Source organism: Leptodactylus fuscus, chromosome 4 (genome assembly GCF_031893055.1).
Source record: "Leptodactylus fuscus isolate aLepFus1 chromosome 4, aLepFus1.hap2, whole genome shotgun sequence".
NCBI lineage: Eukaryota > Metazoa > Chordata > Amphibia > Anura > Leptodactylidae > Leptodactylus > Leptodactylus fuscus.
This window is the reverse complement of record NC_134268.1, coordinates 222,227,085-222,250,039: the sequence shown is the minus strand read 5'-3', so window position 1 is coordinate 222,250,039 and position 22,955 is coordinate 222,227,085. Positions and strand designations below refer to the sequence as shown.

General features: G+C 47.0%; 1 protein-coding gene across 1 annotated transcript; it reads left to right on the top strand.

The window, feature by feature from the left end:
* Positions 1–2,167: 2,167 nt before the first annotated feature.
* LOC142199975 (tumor necrosis factor receptor superfamily member 16-like) lies at positions 2,168–21,111 on the top strand. Its single transcript, XM_075269920.1, has 7 exons — positions 2,168–2,402; positions 11,098–11,230; positions 11,632–12,006; positions 16,427–16,495; positions 19,352–19,532; positions 20,345–20,490; positions 20,732–21,111. Exons 1-7 carry the CDS (start codon positions 2,361–2,363, stop codon positions 21,031–21,033), a joined length of 1,248 nt encoding a protein of 415 aa, XP_075126021.1. The 5' UTR covers positions 2,168–2,360; the 3' UTR covers positions 21,034–21,111.
* Positions 21,112–22,955: the final 1,844 nt, after the last annotated feature.

The window sequence follows — 22,955 nt, the reverse complement described above, 5'->3', positions numbered from 1 at the left end:
GTGTCCATACAATATAATACCATAGTGCCCATACAGTATAATACCATAGTGCCCATACAGTATAATACCATAGTGTCCATACAATATAATACCATAGTGCCCATACAGTATAATACCACAGTGCCCATACAGTATAATACCAGTGTCCATACAGTATAATACCATAGTGTCTATACAGTATAATACCACAGTGCCCATACAGTATAATACCATAGTGCCCATACAGTATAATACCACAGTGCCCATACAGTATAATACCACAGTGCCCATACAGTATAATACCACAGTGTCCATACAGTATAATACCACAGTGCCCATACAGTATAATACCATAGTGCCCATACAGTATAATACCACAGTGCCCATACAGTATAATACCATAGTGCCCATACAGTATAATACCACAGTGCCCATACAGTATAATACCATAGTGCCCATACAGTATAATACCATAGTGTCCATACAATATAATACCATTGTGCCCATACAGTATAATACCATAGTGCCCATACAGTATAATACCATAGTGCCCATACAGTATAATACCACAGTGCCCATACAGTATAATACCATAGTGCCCATACAGTATAATACCACAGTGCCCATACAGTATAATACCATAGTGCCCATACAGTATAATACCATAGTGTCCATACAATATAATACCATTGTGCCCATACAGTATAATACCATAGTGCCCATACAGTATAATACCATAGTGTCCATACAGTATAATACCACAGTGTCCATACAGTATAATACCATAGTGCCCATACAGTATAATACCATAGTGTCCATACAATATAATACCACAGTGTCCATACAGTATAATACCACAGTGTCCATACAGTATAATACCACAGTGCCCATACAGTATAATACCACAGTGTCCATACAGTATAATACCACAGTGCCCATACAGTATAATACCATAGTGCCCATACAGTATATTACCATAGTGTCCATACAATATAATACCATTGTGCCCATACAGTATAATACCATAGTGCCCATACAGTATAATACCATAGTGCCCATACAGTATAATACCATAGTGTCCATACAGTATAATACCATAGTGTCCATACAATATAATACCATTGTGCCCATACAGTATAATACCACAGTGTCCATACAGTATAATACCATAGTGTCCATACAGTATAATACCACAGTGCCCATATTCTCATACCCCAGTGGCTATATATTACATTCCCATAGTGTTACCCTCCAGGCAGTGGCATGGGGCGCCATAGTTTATGGGTCCACAATCACACTAAATGGGTATATATTGTGTGAGGACACTAAGGAGCAGTATATATTGTGTGAGGGCACTAAGGAGCAGTATATGGTGTGTGAGGACACTAAGGAGCAGTATATGATGTGTGGGGGCACTAAGGGGGCATTATTAGGGGGTCCCCAGACCATATCACAGGGCCCAGGATCTAGTGACAGCCATGATGGAAACATATCAGATATACAGGCAGATCCTCGAGCTCAGACACTTCTCACTGCCCTGATACATTGTAACAAACTATCAGCACAGAGGACTGGAGATCACAGTAACAAAGTAACAAACCCTCCGCTGTGCTGTGTTCTGTTACAATGTATCAGGCTAAGTTCACATCTGTGCTGGACCATCCCCTGGAGATATCGCACAGGTGTGAATTTCGCCTGAGTCTGGGGCGCAGGTCGCTCATCTCACAGAGGATTGTCCAGACTGGATACAATTGTAACAAACCCTCCACGATGATGAACCATTAGAAAGTTCCAGAACTTCTCATTGTGCAGCCTGATTTACATGGGACTGCCAGGAGCCCTTCCTCTCCAGTGCTTACACATCTCCCATAGGTTACAGTTCACACTTGGCGTTATGATGCAGTGTTTGCTGCCTGCAGGACACAAGAGCTTGCGCTCTGTATGGATGCGCTTGGTCTCCGCCTGGTATTTGTGTGAGTGGTGCAGCACAGCAGGGGTTAAGTCGTGGTGGTTTGCAGGGAGTTAATAGCCATTGTCTCCTGTTCTGCTCCCCCCACCAGCCTGCAGGTCCTGCCCCTCATCATCATCCTCATCATCCTCCTCCTGGAAAGTTCAGCCCCTTTTTTCGGCTCCTGCCCCCTCCTCCTCCTCCTCCTCCTCTGCTGCATTCCCTTCTTTCATGTCTTGATGTTAGGAAGCAGTTTAAAGGCTGCGGAGGAGGAAGGGGCATCCTCAGAGTGGCCGCAGCAGGCATTGCCCCCCGGATTGCCCCTCTATGCGGCAGGACTGATACTTTGTATCCAGGAGTTACAGAGAATCGCGCCCTGTGGCCCCTGGACTGGCCCCCAGCTGCTGCCATCTGTGCGGAGTGACGCGGAGCCATGCGGACCCTGCTGACCCTCTCCCTGCTGCTCCTCTACAAGGTGGGATCACTTACTCTTACTTTCGGCCACTTCTTTGTTACTTCGCTGGCAGAGAAGGGGTTACAGGGGGAGATTAATGACCTCATCCTAATTACAAGGTTTGCATTAATGAATGTCTGATGGCTCGTGCCGCCGGAGTCTGCTGCTGCGCTTTGTGACTGCGCCGTGCTGAGACTTGTAGTTCCACAGCCGCGGGGTCAGACTTGTACCGTGCACGGCAACTTCTAGCAGATTGACGCAATCCCCTAAATTAGTGGCACTTTGTAGGAACTTCTGGGGTCCTCGGTCGCCCCTCGCTCTAGATCGGCTGCAGATTCATCCAGAGTGTGACCCTGAACACAAGAGCTTACGCTCTATACCTGGGGACAGTCAGTGACTACAGCGCCCAGCCGCTGCCCCCGCGGTTACCTATCGGGGGCGCTTTTACTTCCCAGTCCCGCTAGCACATGTTCCCTTCACATAAACCACTTCCCAGGTGGGACGGCGTCTGGCGGAGGATAAAATGGCTGCCACCGGCGAGACGTCAGGAGACAAAGATGCGATGAAAGAAGGGACTTGTAGGGACCTGCCCGGCACCTCCATTACCCCCCGCCGCCCGCCACCGCGCTGACTGATCCCAGGTTTGGGAAACTTTTTGGATTACTCAGCGCCGCTAAGTTCCCAGATGGGCGACACACGGTACGCGATCCTAAACCATCCTTAACCCTTCCATCACCATCCCTGCGCACTGTAGGGTTGCGGTGTAAGACCTTCCTCACGTATTTCAGACTATTGCGTAAAACATTTTGCGCCATTTTCAGAAATGTGACCTCATACGGTGTAAGGTGACGTAAGGGTTAACCCCCTCCATTCCTGAGCGGTCCGTACTGACTTAGTAGCCGGTCACAACACTATTTGTCTATAGCCGGTGAGGGCGGGGGCTAGAGGATGACAACTTTTGCGCCACTGTGTGCGGTTTTATCATCGTATACGGTTAGGGGGTGACAGCGTAAAAGGAAGGCGAAGCCAAGTTCTTGCGAATCGGTTTGCGCCCTGCGGCCATTCGTTTGTATTATTGGGTCTGTCAGCGGGATGGTAGTGAAAGAGTTAAGAGCGGAGCTTGTGATACAATATATATATATATATATATATATATATATATATATATATATATATATATATATATACTGCTGGGGTCTCCTCAACAGCTTTATTCAATTGTCATCCAGCTTTCCCAGCCTCCTGAATGGCACCACTGTCTCTCCATGCAGTGTTATATCACCCAGCTTTCCCAGCCTCCTGAATGGCACCACTGTCTCTCCATGCAGTGTTATATCACCCAGCTTTCCCAGACTCCTGAACAGCAGATCTATAAGGTGAAGCTGAAGATATGACTGCCAGTAATAGCAGCCTTATCAGCTCACCCAGCTTTCCCAGGCACAGATATGGCTGATTAGAGGGGAGGGGATGTTTTGGGGATTGTAGACCTGGTCCTGGCCCTATGAGTAATGGGCCGCACTCAGTAACACTTTATCAGGTCCCTAATTTTGGCCGATTTCCAGACTTTGCCAGCGATCGCCCCCCCCCCCCTCCCCCATCCATGATAGAGGTGACAAGTACGCAGCCCTCCTGCTGTCTCTAGCCAGGGATGTTATATGCAGGGGCCAATCCCAGGGGCCCAGGATCTATTACCCCTATGACAGTTCTTACTGTCCAGGTTCTGAGGATTACATCCCTATTCACACACTGAAACCAAGAAGAGACGAATTAGAAATCTTTACAGTGATAAATGCAAAATCCTGACCAAATCTGCAGTGTGTGCATACGGGTTTACGTAGATGACCTGCCCCTGTGGGATCCAAAAACTGCAACCAGAGCCGGAGCTCCCCGGGCCCCAAATCTGTATCAGGCTCCCATTTACAGGAACTGTCTGCAGTACTGGTGTCCTTATGTTGGGCCCCCCTGAAGGTCCAGGGCCCGCTTACAATTGTCACCTCTCACTCTTCCTCTGCTTCCTGTTGGTGACTAGGACCATGCTGCTGCCCCCGGGGGATGGAAGCCTCACCTAATCCTTCTCATAGCTGAGTGTTTGTTACAATGTATCCAGTCTAGACAATCCATATAAACAGCCAGGATATCAGACTGATACATTGTAACAGCCAGGACATTAGAGAGATTTATACTGCTGATGTGTTTGGCTCACAGAGGATTGTCTAGACTGGATACAACTGTAACAGACCCCCAGCTGTGAGCAGTATTAGGTCTGGATGGGTTTTAATCCTTTGCATGTAAACAGTGTATGTTCTGGTAAGGATAAGTGGCTGCCAGACCCTCTGATGTCACTGATCTCCTGAATGGGGGGGGGGGGGCTGGATAGGGGTCAGCTTGGGGGTCCCTGCATGGGTGGTGGCAGCTGGTAGGTGATACCCAAACCTTAACTTTCATGTAAACGTCTCACATCTGTTACATTGTTGTGGCTGATCCTTATATTGTATCTACCTGTGATGTCTTTATGGTCCCCCACAGGGTGGTTATTGGTGGCTGATGGTCCTCTACAGGGTGGTTGTTGGTGGCTGATGGTTGCCCACAGGGTGGTTGTTGGTGGCTGATGGTCCTCTACAGGGTGGTTGTTGGTGGCTGATGGTTGCCCACAGGGTGGTTGTTGGTGGCTGATGGTCCTCTACAGGGTGGCTGATGGTTGCCCACAGGGTGGTTGTTGGTGGCTGATGGTCCTCTACAGGGTGGTTGTTGGTGGCTGATGGTTGCCCACAGGGTGGTTGTTGGTGGCTGATGATCCTCTACAGGGTGGTTGTTGGCGGCTGATGATCCTCTACAGGGTGGTTGTTGGCGGCTGATGGTCCTCTACAGGGTGGTTGTTGGCGGCTGATGGTCCTCTACAGGGTGGTTGTTGGCGGCTGATGGTCCTCTACAGGGTGGTTGTTGGTGGCTGATGGTTGCCCACAGGGTGGTTGTTGGCGGCTGATGATCTTCTACAGGGTGGTTGTTGGCGGCTGATGGTCCTCTACAGGGTGGTTGTTGGCGGCTGATGGTCCTCTACAGGGTGGTTGTTGGCGGCTGATGGTCCTCTACAGGGTGGTTGTTATCTTCAATAAATCCACCATTTACTACTTTATTCAAATTTCTGGCTGTCATTTAAGTCTTACCAGTGAGCGCGGACCCTTGCTTCTTTAATATCCTATTCTCCTCCGGTCTCCCGGTGTTTTTGTTGGTTCTGCTGCCACTCTCACCTGGACCCCTCACTTCATATGTGATAACAAAGACATATATTTTTCAGGTGAGAGGTTTACTGGTATTTGGTATTTCAATTTAAAAAGTATTAATAATACTACACTCAGAGCGCTCGGCGTCTCTCCCCCTTTTGTTTTTTCACAGGGTGGTTGTTGGCGGCTGATGGTCCTCTACAGGGTGGTTGTTGGCGGCTGATGGTCCCCCGCAGGGTGGTTGTTCATGGCTGATGGTCCTCTACAGGGTGGTTGTTGGCGGCTGATGGTCCTCTACAGGGTGGTTGTTGGTGGCTGATGGTTGCCCACAGGGTGGTTGTTGGCGGCTGATGATCTTCTACAGGGTGGTTGTTGGCGGCTGATGGTCCTCTACAGGGTGGTTGTTGGCGGCTGATGGTCCTCTACAGGGTGGTTGTTGGTGGCTGATGGTCCTCTACAGGGTGGTTGTTCTTGGTAGCTGTGGTCTTCGTTCTTCCTTCCCACCTTATCTACCTGTGAGGTTCTGGAGGCGCTATAGTGGCGCAGCTTCTGCCCTATGGTACCATGTTTTGCGCCATTCTGTTGCACAATGGACTCTGCACTGGGGCGGGGGCTGGGGGGGGGGTTTGCGTAACTTATCCCAACTAAATCCACAATAAATCTGTCCCCTCTGTGCAGCTCACAAAGTCCTCGCCACAGCCTTAAAGGGGATGTTCATTTCCTCTTGTTATTTACAGTATAGTAGCCATATTTTTTGCGTTTCCCCCTCGGGCTGCGGCGTTCAGCCTGAGTTTGTGTTCGGAGGCGGCGCTGAGAGCAGTCAGTAAATAGATGTATGTGAGCGGGTGCTGTCGGAGGAGGGGCGGGCGCGGCGTCTGAAGAGGCTCTTTCAGCAGAGAGAAGCGTCTCATTCATCCCCCGAGCGCGGCTTCTCGGCCTCAGCAATTAAGTGGTCAGAGCTTAGAAAAACCGCCGGTCCTGGGAAGATAATTGTGTCGCCACATGGCGGTGGACCTGATGCCAGGCTCTGGGCACCACGCTGCGCCCTCTAGGAAACGGTGGCGTCCCCCCAGAGGGTAGAGCGCTGAAGGGTTAATAGGATGGTGTAGATGCCGGTGCGTGGAAGGGCGCGGCCGCAATCCTTCTCATTGTCTTTCATCTCCTCCATTCGCGCTCTCGCTGGTTACTTTGTGGCGACGTAGCGGTGTTGACAATAAATGTGTCTGGTTTTGGGGTTGGTCACAATACGTGATTCGTGTCATGGCGAAACCGCACACTTAGCGCGTTGTTTGCTTTGTCTCGCTGACATGATGGCGATTTATGGGATTTTTCGGTCAGTTTGATAGAGTTGTGACGCAGCGTCTAAGCATGTGGGGTACCTGATGGCCTCTATGTAAATCCGCCATATTGTGCAGTGACCAGGCGCTGTATGGGGGGCTCTGGCAGTCACATGACCTGACGCGATTTGTCCTGTAACCCCTATGGAGGAGACGGTTGACCCATGGCGGGGTCCTGGTGATGTCGGGTTCTGGTGGTCTTAGTGGACTCACCGTCTGAAGTTTTCTTGACTCTTCAGATGGTCCAGTCCAGTCCTGAGGGATCCCGCCAGGGCCGCTCCCCGGGTCCTGGTATTAGGGGCGCACGTTGTTCCCCTATGAGGGGTCTCCTGGCTGTCTGCAGGGTCTCTGTTATAGATTGGCACAGCTGTGCTGAGGAATGGCGCCCCCTCACCCTCCCTGGCGATCTGTCACGTCCTGGAGCACAGGTGTGGTGATATGAGGAGGCCATAAGATGAGCCTTTTCCTGCCCGGGGGTGTCATGGCTGTCTGGAGGAGATTCGGGGATTAAGTCCCTGTCTGGTCATGTGATCACCAGAGACGCCGTCCACCATGACTTCTAGGGGGCCACGAGGGTGTCATGTCCTGGGATTACTTGTAGGTTTGGCTAATGCTGTGATCTGTTCTGGGTGACAACAGATAAGACGTCACCCAACTTTCCCTGTGTGCTGAATAGCAGGTCCTGCCCTCCATTCCCCTCAGGTGCCTTCTCTTCTTGTCACTTCCCAGAGTTCAGGATATTTTAGGATCTGCTGCAGATATTGTGAGGTTATGGGGTGCAGCGTGTGATACATTGTATACCATTGCTATAGTATTAGATTGGGGGGTCGCCTCCCCCCCCATAGTGTGATCCAGAGTATACCATTATTATAGTATTAGATTGGGGGGTCGTCTTTATCCCACCCCCCTCCATAGTGTGATACATTGTATACCATTGCTATAGTATTAGATTGGGGGGTCGCCTCCCCCCCCCCATAGTGTGATCCAGAGTATACCATTATTATAGTATTAGATTGGGGGGGTTGTCTTTGCCCCCCCCCCTCCATAGTGTGATACATTGTATACCATTATTATAGTATTAGATTGGGGGGTCGTCTTTATCCCACCCCCCTCCATAGTGTGATACATTGTATACCATTATATACCATTATTGTAGTATTAGATTGGGGGGGGTCGTCTCTACCCCCCATAGTGTGATCCAGAGTATACCATTATTATAGTATTAGATTGGGGGGTCGTCTTTATCCCACCCCCCTCCATAGTGTGATACATTGTATACCATTGCTATAGTATTAGATTGGGGGGTCGCCTCCCCCCCCCCCATAGTGTGATCCAGAGTATACCATTATTATAGTATTAGATTGGGGGGGTTGTCTTTGCCCCCCCCCCCCTCCATAGTGTGATACATTGTATACCATTATTATAGTATTAGATCGGGGGGTCGTCTTTATCCCACCCCCCTCCATAGTGTGATACATTGTATACCATTATATACCATTATTGTAGTATTAGATTGTGGGGGGTCGTCTCTACCCCCCATAGTGTGATCCAGAGTATCTCTGGCTCCATTGCTACCCGCCGGTACTTGGCGCTGCCCCCCTCGCGGTCCCTCTGCCTCGGGGCGTCCTCTGATGTCTCCAGATGCTGAGCGCCGCGCTGCGCCCTCGCCGGCGAGCAGACAGCTGTGTCCTCACCAAATATGGAGCTGGTTGTGTGTAATCCGATCATTGTATGGAGAGGCGCGGTATAGTGGTGCTGGTGGTGGCGGTGTAATTAGAACAAGATCCCGGGGTGGAGAGGATTCACCCCTGTGTCCATTAACCCTTTGTGACCCAGTACGTGGCCATTATAAACATTGGGGTAGATCGCAGCGCTAATATTGGGGAGGGGAAGCGGATTTCATCAGTACCCCACTGCAGGAGATAAGGGGTTAATGCTATTGGATGGGGGGGTGCTGGGGCGCAGCACATGTACGGCTCTGATTAATAGGATGAGCGACTGCCCCCACTATGGAGGGTTCTTAAAGGGATACCCCCTGTCTCCCCACACATATCTAGGGGTGTAACTTGAAGCTCCTCGACCCCAGAGCAATAATGGGACCCCCCCCTCCAAAATATCTCAAGTCATATGTGACACTGGTCTCCTCCTATTGGGCCCCAGAGGTGAGAACAACATCTCCCCCCCCCCTTCTCTATAGCAGGGGTCTCCATTCTGTACATGTAGGACTGTGTGGCCGGGGGTGTCCTAAGGTTTAGGTGAATCTCCCCCATCAGGGAAGGGAGGGGGGCAGGAGATGGGTAGTCTAATATTTAGCACACAATGTCCCTCTATCTGGTGTACTTGGACCTTAGTACAGTCAATGCCCAGGAGGGGGTGACATTGAGCTGAGGAGGCTTAGTGGGAGGGACAGTCAGGATCATATTAAGGGGGGGCTAGTTCGACCTTCTAGGTAACCCCCTACACCCGGTGACTCTGGGGTGACTCCTACACCCGTCCTGCTGATATCAGTGGTGAGTGGAGTTGCCCTTTAAGCCCCTTCCTTGCCTCTATGGAGTGTTATGAGCCATTGTCAGCTGTAGTGAGCGCCTCCAGGACAAGGCGGGTGCTGTGTACCCCTGTGTGCCCCCCTGTGCCCCTCGCTGCCGCCTCTCTGTGTTTGTTCAGCTCTGGTCCCAATTAAATAAACGGCATCAAACCCACAGACTGGCACCCGGCCACCCGGCCTGACAGCGGCCAGCACCTACCTGCCAGGGGGCACCGAACCTGACACACAGGGCCCAGTGTATGACTGACTGACGCCCAGGGGCCCGACCCAAAGGCTGACACTCTAAAGTACAACCTGTATACTGAGACCGGCATGGTGGGCTTAGATACACAGCTCAGTATACAATATCACACAGGATAGGATTAGATACACAGCTCAGTATACAGTATCACACAGGATAGGATTAGATACACAGCTCAGTATACAGTATCACACAGGATAGGATTAGATACACAGCTCAGTATACAGTATCACACAGGAGAGGATTAGATACACGGCTCAGTATACGTATCACACAGGATAGGCTTAGATACACAGCTCAGTATACAGTATCACACAGGATAGGATTAGATACACAGCTCAGTATACAGTATCACACAGGATAGGATTAGATACACAGCTCAGTATACGGTATCACACAGGATAGGATTAGATACACAGCTCAGTATACAGTATCACACAGGATAGGATTAGATACACAGCTCAGTATACGGTATCACACAGGATAGGATTAGATACACAGCTCAGTATACAGTATCACACAGGATAGGATTAGATACACAGCTCAGTATACAGTACCACACAGGATAGGATTAGATACAGCTCAGCAGGCCGTACAGGAGTATTTGGCTAATGTTTCCAGTGAGATCCGGCCATGATGGGGGTTGTAGTTCTCTCTCTCAGTATCTACATGAGGGGCTTAGATACACCATTAATTACAGGACAGGAGCTTTGATGTGTAATTTGGGGCAGGAAGTTGTCAGGACAGGATACGGCCTCCTTGGTGACTTTTATCTTGTCTGGTTGGCGCCTCCTTGTGACCCTGGGGGGGGGGGGGGATTGTTATGGATGAAACTTGAAAGAGCCCTCCTTGTGTATATAGGGGAAGGTGTTACATCCCCTGTAGGGTTTCTGTGGGGCGGGGGTGAGACTTGGCTACAAGACTTTTACATATTCATGGGACTGTGAAACTCTTGCTAGTGGGGGAGGGGGTGTCAGTATGAGGAGGGATGTGGGGGCCACATTACCGCCCCTTGTGCAGAATATTGGGGCACAATCCTCCGGTATATCCTGATCCTGACCACTGTAGATCACAAATCACAAAGGTGAATACTGAGCCTCTGGTGGCCACAGACGGTACTGCAGGCAATTCCCACCATTCATAGAAGACTTGTGGATCCATAGAGTAGATACAGCCCTGGATTAGTGGGGGAGGGGGATGTAGCAGAGCTGAGAGCGCTTTGTCTATGTATTATCCATAAAGGGCAGGTGAATAATTTATTAGCCGCGGTTCACATTGTCCATGCAGCTGTTGTGCTAGGATTAGATTGCGAGCTCTGCTGGTTCAGGGGCTGCTCTGCCGCTCTCTAACCCACGGTCTCCTTTGTTTTCAGGTGGCGGCGGAGGATTCCTGTCAGAGCGGGCTGTACACCACGGCCGGCGCCTGCTGCTCCCTGTGCCCCCCGGGTTATGGGGTGTCCGTCCCCTGCGGTGATTCGGATACGGTGTGCGAGCCGTGCAGAGACAGTAAGTGAGCTCTCTAGAAAGTAGTTCGGAGCTTCTGGGAAAGTTGGGTGATTGCTATGGCCGCCCCTCCTGCTTACACAGGGCAGCCACCCAGCTTTCCTCCTCTCCTGAATACCGGGTGACTGCCCTATGGAAGAAAAACTTAACACTGAACCTATAGATAACATGGCGACTCACAGACAGTAACCCAGCTTTCCTAGAATCCTATATGTCCAGGAGATGGGAAGTTATGGTAAAGAGTCTGGGAAAGCTGGGTGCCGAGTCCATCAGTTTATTGGACAGCTTGGTTAGTCTGTGCTGACCATTGCAGCGGGCACAGGGATGGTCACCCAGCTTTCTGAGAGTCCTGACTGGTAAATGGATTGAATACAATGGATCTAATGTTCTCATCTTGCCTGCAGATTCCACCTTCTCGGACGTGTCCAGCGCCACCGCCCAGTGCCAGCCCTGCTCCAGCTGCCAGGGGGCGCTGCAGTCTGTAGACTCCGCCTGTACCCCCGAACAAGACACCTCCTGCCGCTGCCCTGACAGCTACTACCTCCACTCCAAAGATGGCGGTGACAGCGTCTGCCTCGCCTGCCAGGTGTGCTCCAAGGGCCACGGTGCCAAGACGCCCTGCAGCCGCACCCAGAACACCGAGTGCCAAGTGTGCCCCGAGGGCTTCTACTCCGAGGTGAAGAGCAGCGCGGCCCCCTGCCTGCCCTGCCGGACCCAGTGCCAGGACACCGAGGTCCAGATCGGAGACTGCGTGCCGCTCCACGACATCCTGTGCATGAGTAAGTGTGAAGGAAGCCTTAGCAGCGCCCTCTAGTGTACAGACCTCTGCTGGCTGTCAGTGACTTGTCACTGCTGAAGGTTTGTTACAATCCAGGATGCTGCACCGATACATTGTAACAAACCATCAGGACAAGAGAGCGATCTGTGCTGCTGTATATAGGATACATTGTAACCAGGTCAGAATAGATCATGTGACCAGTCTGACTATGGCTGACAGTTGTGGGGCGTGGCCTAACGTGCGACTGTCTCTGTACCCCAATATAAAGCGGTCTCTGCTGCACTGTCACTTCTAGTGCTGAGGATTCGGAGCAGTGGCGGGGTCGCCCCCTTGGCATCGCCTCCAGTAATGTTTTGTGCGCAGGACACAAACTCCTCAGGTCGCCCCTAATCTCCTTATTGTGGCAGTAAATCCTCCAGGTCCCTGCGAGATGAGATTATTATCAGCAGGCAGTAGGGGGCGCCGGCCAGGTCTTCATTGTCTGGGTATACACCTCTATGGTCCACACAGCGCCCTCTGCCCGGGCATGAAATGGGGCTGCTGGCATCGCCCTCAATAGAGCAGCAGGAAAGCCCCAAACGCACCGCCGGAATATAGAAGATACTTGGCCGGACCAAAAGGAGCCGAATCTTAGAACAGCAAAGACCCCGACCGGAAACCCCCCCCCCCCCATCCATCAGAGGACTAATCCTTCATCATCTTCACTTAGTCCATTCATTGCATCAAAGGCCAACGACTCCCATCATCCCGAATACTAGTCTGAGTGTCATCATAATCCAGACTACGGTGTGATAGGAAGAAGTGTCTACAGGGGGCAGTATTATAGTAGTTATATTCTTGTACATAGGAGCAGTATTATAGTAGTTATATTCTTGTACATAGGAGTAGTATTATAGTAGTTATATTCTTGTACATAGGAGGTAGTATTATAGTAGTTATATTCTTGTACATAGGAGCAGTATTATAGTAGTTATATTCTTGTACATAGGAGTAGTATTATAGTAGTTATATTCTTGTACATAGGAGGTAGTATTATAGTAGTTATATTCTTGTACATAGGAGCAGTATTATAGTAGTTATATTCTTGTACATAGGAGGTAGTATTATAGAAGTTATATTCTTGTACATAGGAGTAGTATTATAGTAGTTATATTCTTGTACATAGGAGTAGTATTATAGTAGTTATATTCTTGTACATAGGAGGTAGTATTATAGTAGATATATTCTTGTACATAGGAGTAGTATTATAGTAGTTATATTCTTGTACATAGGAGTAGTATTATAGTAGTTATATTCTTGTACATAGGAGTAGTATTATAGTAGTTATATTCTTGTACATAGGAGCAGTATTATAGTAGTTATATTCTTGTACATAGGAGCATTATTATAGTAGTTATATTCTTGTACATAGGAGGTAGTATTATAGTAGTTATATTCTTGTACATAGGAGCAGTATTATAGTAGTTATATTCTTGTACATAGGAGGTAGTATTATAGTAGTTATATTCTTGTACATAGGAGGTAGTATTATAGTAGTTATATTCTTGTACATAGGAGGTAGTATTATAGTAGTTATATTCTTGTACATAGGAGTAGTATTATAGTAGTTATATTCTTGTACATAGGAGGTAGTATTATAGTAGTTATATTCTTGTACATAGGAGGTAGTATTATAGTAGTTATATTCTTGTACATAGGAGCAGTATTATAGTAGTTATATTCTTGTACATGAGCAGTATTATAGTAGTTATATTCTTGTACATAGGAGCAGTATTATAGTAGTTATATTCTTGTACATAGGAGCAGTATTATAGTAGTTATATTCTTGTACATAGGAGCATTATTATAGTAGTTATATTCTTGTACATAGGAGGTAGTATTATAGAAGTTATATTCTTGTACATAGGAGCAGTATTATAGTAGTTATATTCTTGTACATAGGAGCAGTATTATAGTAGTTATATTCTTGTACATAGGAGCAGTATTATAGTAGTTATATTCTTGTACATAGGAGCAGTATTATAGTAGTTATATTCTTGTACATAGGAGCAGTATTATAGTAGTTATATTCTTGTACATAGGAGGCAGTATTATAGTAGTTATATTCTTGTACATAGGAGTAGTATTATAGTAGTTATATTCTTGTACATAGGAGTAGTATTATAGTAGTTATATTCTTGTACATAGGAGCAGTATTATAGTAGTTATATTCTTGTACATAGGAGGCAGTATTATAGTAGTTATATTCTTGTACATAGGAGTAGTATTATAGTAGTTATATTCTTGTACATAGGAGTAGTATTATAGTAGTTATATTCTTGTACATAGGAGTAGTATTATTGTAGTTATATTCTTGTACATAGGAGCATTATTATAGTAGTTATATTCTTGTACATAGGAGGCAGTATTATAGTAGTTATATTCTTGTACATAGGAGCAGTATTATAGTAGTTATATTCTTGTACATAGGAGGCAGTATTATAGTAGTTATATTCTTGTACATAGGAGTAGTATTATAGTAGTTATATTCTTGTACATAGGAGTAGTATTATAGTAGTTATATATATGTACATAGGAGGTAGTATTATAGTAGTTATATTCTTGTACATAGGAGCAGTATTATTGTAGTTATATTCTTGTACATAGGAGCAGTATTATAGTAGTTATATTCTTGTACATAGGAGGCAGTATTATAGTAGTTATATTCTTGTACATAGGAGTAGTATTATAGTAGTTATATTCTTGTACATAGGAGGTAGTATTATAGTAGTTATATTCTTGTACATAGGAGTAGTATTATAGTAGTTATATTCTTGTACATAGGAGCAGTATTATAGTAGTTATATTCTTGTATATAGGAGGCAGTATTCTGGTATATATGACTTCTGTGGCAATGATTCTAATCTTCCAGTTGCTCCTGAGATAAGATAACTCTTAAGATCTTAGATTTGTTTTCTCTGTTCTTTATCTTCCTCCTCATCTCATGTTTGTGCTGACTCTGACCTCCTCCACTATCAGCTCCTTGTTACCTCCTTAGAGGTTGTATTTGTTTTTTTGGGATGTGAATAGTTTCTGTGACCCCGTTCTCTGACCCTCTTCACACAGACACTTCAAAGAAGAAGGAGGGGGTACAGCATCTGGTAGGCAGGCAGTGTGGTGCTGACAGCAGAGTTGGGTGGGGGGATATTGTGGGCTCAGCTGGAAAGATGCCGGGGTTTCTACAGTCAGATGTAGCAGAGCTGATCATAGTTCTGTAGGTCACAGAGTTCATCCAGTGACTGTACCAGCAGAATAGTGAGCGCAGCTCTGGGGTATAATACAGGATAAGTAATGTAATGTATGTACACAGTGACTGTACCAGCAGAATAGTGAGCGCAGCTCTGGAGTATAATACAGGATAAGTAATGTAATGTATGTACACAGTGACTGCACCAGCAGAATAGTGAGCGCAGCTCTGGAGTATAATACAGGATAAGTAATGTAATGTATGTACACAGTGACTGTACCAGCAGAATAGTGAGCGCAGCTCTGGAGTATAATACAGGATAAGTAATGTAATGTATGTACACAGTGACTGCACCAGCAGAATAGTGAGCGCAGCTCTGGAGTATAATACAGGATAAGTAATGTAATGTATGTACACAGTGACTGCTCCAGCAGAATAGTGAGCGCAGCTCTGGAGTATAATGTAGGATAAGTAATGTAATGTATGTACACAGTGACTGTACCAGCAGAATAGTGAGCGCAGCTCTGGAGTATAATACAGGATAAGTAATGTAATGTATGTACACAGTGACTGCACCAGCAGAATAGTGAGCGCAGCTCTGGGGTATAATACAGGATAAGTAATGTAATGTATGTACACAGTGACTGTACCGGCAGAATAGTGAGCGCAGCTCTGGAGTATAATACAGGATAAGTAATGTAATGTATGTACACAGTGACTGTACCGGCAGAATAGTGAGCGCAGCTCTGGAGTATAATACAGGATAAGTAATGTAATGTATGTACACAGTGACTGTACCGGCAGAATAGTGAGCGCAGCTCTGGAGTATAATACAGGATAAGTAATGTAATGTATGTACACAGTGACTGTACCAGCAGAATAGTGAGCGCAGCTCTGCAGTATAATACAGGATAAGTAATGTAATGTATGTACACAGTGACTGTACCAGCAGAATAGTGAGCGCAGCTCTGGAGTATAATACAGGATAAGTAATGTAATGTATGTACACAGTGACTGTACCGGCAGAATAGTGAGTGCAGCTCTGGAGTATAATACAGGATAAGTAATGTAATGTATGTACACAGTGACTGTACCAGCAGAATAGTGAGCGCAGCTCTGGGGTATAATACAATAATGCTGTATTTTGGGATTATTAATACAATTTACAATCTTATATTCTGTTTTCTATCACTAGACAGAGATTTGCTGATTATGAAGAGGAAGGATGAGAACAATACGATGTATACATCAGTGGAGGACGGCAGTAAGTATATATGTATATATAATTCCTATACTATTGCATTTCTTGCTGTCAGAGATTGGAGCTGGTTATCCTGAGTGGCCTCTTCTATTGATACATTACTTGCTCCAGTACTGCTGCATATGAAGCCAAAACAACCATTCAGGATCCTTTAGAAAGCTGAATGATTGGAAGAGGAAACATTTACAACTCAGACCTTGTATTAATATGTCTGAGATGAGAACAGTTTTTAAACTCTTCCCGCCGACCTCGTCCTCTGACCCCCTGCACACAGACCCTTCAAAGACAGGAGGAGGGGAGGGGGCTGCATCTGGTGGGCAGGCAGTGGGGTGCTGACAGCAGAGCTGGGTGGAGAGGAGCGGGGGTATTGAGGGGGTGCAGCTGGAGAGGTGAGGGCTGCGGGCAGCTTCGGATCCATATGTACAGAAATATCAGGATTCCCTTCTGTTCTAAACTCTCCTCTCGTCCTGTATATATGGACAGTGCACAGTACTACTTCTCTTATCCTGTATATATGGACAGTGCACAGTACCACTTCTCTTATCCTGTATATATGGACAGTGCGCAGTACCACTTCTCTTATCCTGTATATATGGACAGTGCACAGTACTACTTCTCTATCCTGTATATATGGACAGTGCACAGTACCACTTCTCTTATCCTGTATATATGGACAGTGCACAGTACCACTTCTCTTATCCTGTATATATGGACAGTGCACAGTACTACTTCTCTTATCCTGTATATATGGACAGTGCACAGTACCACTTCTCTTACCCTGTATATATGGACTGTGCACAGTACTACTTCTCTTATCCTGTATATATGGACAGTGCACAGTACTACTTCTCTTATCCTGTATATATGGACACTGCACAGTACTACTTCTCTTACCCTGTATATATGGACAGTGCACAGTACTACTTCTCTTATCCTGTATATATGGACTGTGCACAGTACTACTTCTCTTATCCTGTATATATGGACAGTGCACAGTACCACTTCTCTTATCCTGTATATATGGACAGTGCACAGTACCACTTCTCTATTCTGTATATATGGACAGTGCACAGTACCACTTCTCTTACCCTGTATATATGGACCATGCACAGTACCACTCCTCTCGTCCTGTATATATGGACAGTGCACAGTACCACTTCTCTTATCCTGTATATATGGACAGTGCACAGTACTACTTCTCTTATCCTGTATATATGGACAGTGCACAGTACCACTTCTCTTATCCTGTATATATGGACAGTGCACAGTACCACTTCTCTTATCCTGTATATATGGACAGTGCACAGTACCACTTCTCTTACCCTGTATATATGGACCATGCACAGTACCACTTCTCTATCCTGTATATATGGACCATGCACAGTACCACTTCTATCCTGTATATATGGACAGTGCACAGTACCACTTCTATCCTGTATATATGGACAGTGCACAGTACCACTTCTCTTATCCTGTATATATGGACAGTGCACAGTACCACTCCTCTCGTCCTGTATATATAGACAGTGCACAGTACCACTCCTCTCGTCCTGTATATATGGACAGTGCACAGTACCACTTCTCCAGTCCTGTATATATGGACAGTGCACAGTACCACTTCTCCAGTCCTGTATATATGGACTGTGCACAGTACCACTTCTCTATCCTGTATATATGGACAGTGCACAGTACCACTTCTCCAGTCCTCTATATATGGACAGTGCACAGTACCACTTCTCCAGTCCTGTATATATGGACAGTGCACAGTACCACTTCTCTTATCCTGTATATATGGACAGTGCACATTACCACTTCTCTTACCCTGTATATATGGACCGTGCACAGTACCACTTCTCTATCCTGTATATATGGACCATGCACAGTACCACTTCTATCCTGTATATATGGACAGTGCACAGTATCACTCCTCTCGTCCTGTATATATGGACAGTGCACAGTACCACTTCTCTTGTCCTGTATATATGGACACTGCACAGTACCACTTCTATCCTGTATATATGGACAGTGCACAGTACCACTCCTCTCGTCCTGTATATATGGACAGTGCACAGTACCACTCCTCTCGTCCTGTATATATAGACAGTGCACAGTACCACTCCTCTCGTCCTGTATATATGGACAGTGCACAGTACCACTTCTCCAGTCCTGTATATATGGACTGTGCACAGTACCACTTCTCTATCCTGTATATATGGACAGTGCACAGTACCACTTCTCCAGTCCTGTATATATGGACTGTGCACAGTACCACTTCTCTATTCTGTATATATGGACACTGCACAGTACCACTTCTCTTATCCTGTATATATGGACAGTGCACAGTACTACTTCTCTTCTCCTGTATATACAGACAGTGCACAGTACCACTCCTCTCGTCCTGTATATATGGACAGTGCACAGTACCACTTCTCTTGTCCTGTATATATGGACAGTGCACAGTACCACTTCTCTATCCTGTATATATGGACACTGCACAGTACCACTTCTCTTACCCTGTATATATGGACAGTGCACAGTACCACTCCTCTCGTCCTTATATATGGACAGTGCACAGTACCACTTCTCTTGTGCTGTATATATGGACAGTGCACAGTACCACTTCTCTTGTCCTGTATATATGGACAGTGCACAGTACCACTTCTCTATCCTGTATATATGGACACTGCACAGTACCACTTCTCTTACCCTGTATATATGGACAGTGCACAGTACCACTCCTCTCGTCCTGTATATATGGACCATGCACAGTACCACTCCTCTCGTCCTGTATATATGGACCATGCACAGTACCACTTCTCGTCTTCTAGCGCTGCTTCACCACATTTGTCGTCCCCACAGATAAGGATCAGTCCACCCTGAGGCGCACAGACGGTAACGGCTATAAGGATGACAACACCACCATGTCCGGCTCCCCCCACTTTATCCCACCGGAGGACAACAGTAAGAACATCATTCCGGTCTACTGCTCCATCCTGGCTGCCGTGGTGGTCGGGCTCATCGGATATGTCGCCTTTAAGTGGTGAGTTCTTCTGATGATGTCATCGCCTCTGTCTGTCTGGTTTTAGGACTCCAGATCTTGCTCCATCATTTGTGAGTTTCTCCTGAGATGTTCCACCTTCTCTATGAGACGTCTTCCCTGTAGGAGATCGGTGAGAAGGTTTTCTCAGGGCCCGGGCTGGTTATCTCTATGGTTCTCCTCTCGGTAGGGAGGACATTCCAGACGTAGGATGAGGCTTTTGTCCCCTCAGTGGCTGTTCCAACCGATTTCCAGCGTATGAATAGGATTAGCGTCCCGCTCGGTGGATTAGGTCCGTGTCTTTCATAGATCTCATCTCTTGCTGTTCTCCAACTACTTTATTCTTTTTACTCGGTTGTTGCTTGAATCAAAATCTTTTCGGCTTCTTCTGCGGATTCTGGCAATGTCTATCCACCATGTGACATTGTCGCCATCCTACGGCTTCCAAGGAAACTCAGAACTTACAATAGATATTGTTTTTGGTTAAGTTTCGGCCAAGAGGTTGACATAGATGATTATCATTCCCAAGCTCTGTGGTCACCTGGACCTGTTCTGGTCACTCGTTGACTGTTTTTGGGGCTTACAAGTGATCGTGAGGATGTTTGTGACTGGATTCATTGGCCAGTACTATAGACACGTATATAAGGAGAAGGTGGATGATTGATAGGTCAAGGGACTCGGTGGTTACATTCGTTGACCATATGAAGAACTTGTCTTCCGTGTTGTATCTACTGGGAGGATGTCCATACTCTGAAGCTCATGGCTAGCTTACCCGTCTTGCAGTCTAATGACCATTCTGTCTTCTTACCTCTTAGCTGGGTCACTTGCAAGCAGAAGAAACTCTTGGCCAAACAAAGGGCCGGAGAACTGGCCGCATCTGGTGAGGGTGAGAAGCTTCATAGCGACAGCGGGGTTTTTCTGGACACGCACAGTCTACAGGAGCAGAACCAACTCAACAAAGGTATGGTGGAATTTCATATCTCTTGGTGTTCTTCTTCTTTTGGGAATTTGCTGAGTGTCTTCTATCTAGACCTTCTAGACCTCCAGGTATGGATGCGTGATGGTTTATGTGCTCTTGGGGAAAGACCAGTAACGTGGTCCAGTATCTCTGGTGGTCTCTATGTTCACCATCGTTCCACCAAAGAGGTTTAGGACATTTGTCCAACTTGTAATAACTCTGACTTTTTTTTTTGTCACAACAGCTAAGTTGGAGCCAAAGCTTTACATCAACCTCCCACCGCACAAGCAAGAAGAAGTGGAGCGTCTCCTGACCGACACCAGTCGTGGGAAAGACTGGCAACGTCTGGCTAGCTTGTTGGGTTACGAAGAAGATACGATAGATACTTTTGCTCGAGGAGAGGATCCGGTTCACACTCTTCTTACTGACTGGTCGTCCAAGGACAGCTCCACGCTGGAGGTGTTGTGTGCAGCCTTGGTCAATATGGAGCGGGCCGATGTGGTGGAGACCCTAAACAGCACAGCTGATGCCAGCTCTGTGGTGTAACCATCATCGTTCTTGTCCGGAGTGGACCGAGAACGTCACGGGGAACATTTTAGAACTGAAACAAAAACTCAAACCCAATCGGTGGAAATGTCCATATCTGGTGGATTGACTGATGTTCTGGACGATGCTTGGCCAAACCGGAGCCTTATCCTTAGGAATTATGTTTTCCACCACAACTTTCCTCCCACGTGGTAGTAAGGAGACCATTTCATGGGCTGGAACCTTGCCTTAGGAATCCTCAAGGGTCTGTCCCACTAAAAAAACATTTTTGGGGTGTCCTGGAGGGATAAAATACATCGACATCTTTGGGAATTTTTGCATTGCCGCCTTGTCCACCCTTCTTCTCTCTTCATCTGCAACTCGTCCTCCACGATGACGTCAGGATGGAGCGTCTTCATATGTTCTATATTAATGTTATTAGCCGCATCCCGGGTCCTTGTGGTTTCTTTTGTTGCTTTTATCTTCTTTGGAATTTTTTTTTTTTCTTCTACATTTTTGTTCTGTTTCTCATATCTGGAAACTAAAGCCATAACTCCGAATGGACGCTGATGAAGATTTGGGTCATTTCACCGCAGAAAATGGAGGAGAACGGATTGTAATTATTTTTTGTTAATATTTTATTAAAAAGTTGCTCAGACTTTTTTTTTGTAAACAAAACGTTTTGGTTCGGCTGTTTTTTGTACTAGATTTTGGGTGCCTCTGAGAGGTCGCCCCCGCGCTGTTTCACATTGTATCACCTCGATATTAAATGTTATTTTTATTTCAATAAGTTGAGTGTCCTTTATTCTCTTTCCATTGGCTTCATTGTCCCCACAGAGGCCGAAATCCTCACGGAAAACCAGGTTGGTGTTAGAACAACTTGGCGCAATTTGCAAGTCGTAAGGAACAGGTGAGAGGAAGGCCGGCCGTGCAAAACCTCCTACCATGTCACCCCTCCTCGCTGGCCGAGGCCCCCCTCTCCACTTACCTGTCGTGGGCCCCCCCCCCTCCCCCCTCCCCCGCTTACCTGCTGTCTGGGGTACGTCCATGAGCCATTGCACTTGCTCTCTCGTTGTAGATTCCAGTCCTCAGTCTCTTGGGATAGAGATGCCACTGACCCCTCCTCCAGTCTAGGACCCTCCACCTTCCTCCATGGCCTCCTGTGTTCGGCCTTCTCTCGGTCCACTTGCCCAGTCTACCCTTTTGCTCTGACCAGTTGTGCGCCAATTGTCCGATCATTATCATACAAGTCTCCATACTCCCAAAGCTCTGGGTACATCGCCGGCCCCTGTTTTTGGTCTAATGACCAGGTCTGTGTGCCCATATAACCCAATGCTTTCTATACTCTGCATTATGAGCCCCAATGGTCTCGCTTTCAGGGCCCCGTCGGCTGGTGCTGGGGATTAGCGCAGCCGCCCTGGCATTGAGCGCTCGTCCTCCCCGTTTCCCGCTGATTAATCCCTCACTAATTAGGTTAAACAAGAAATCTCAGTGTTTGGAAACAGAAATTGATCCTCGTCTCGCAGACGCAGCGAAAGACTGAAGAGATGGCAGAAGCCGAGGAGAAGCGGAGCCGAGGCTACAAGTGAGACAGATGGGGGAGCGCCGAGACCCCGGAGCAAACACCCACATCATACCGCACAAATAACTCTGCTATACTACGACCATATTATACCGCCATATAGTACTGCACACATAATACCGTATAAAGCATACGTTATTTTACTAGGCCCGACACTACAATGTGCCCCCTTACAGGCCTGGCACTGAGCCCCAACCCCTCCCAGCCAGGCATTAGGCTCCACCCATACACTAAGCCCCTCTCAGCCGTCACCACCACTGAAGGTCTAAACAAGGGGCAGACAGTCCATGCCAAACTGAAAGTAAAACTAAGTGGTGGCCACCGATTAACCCCTGACTGATGTGAGGGGCGGAGCTTGAGA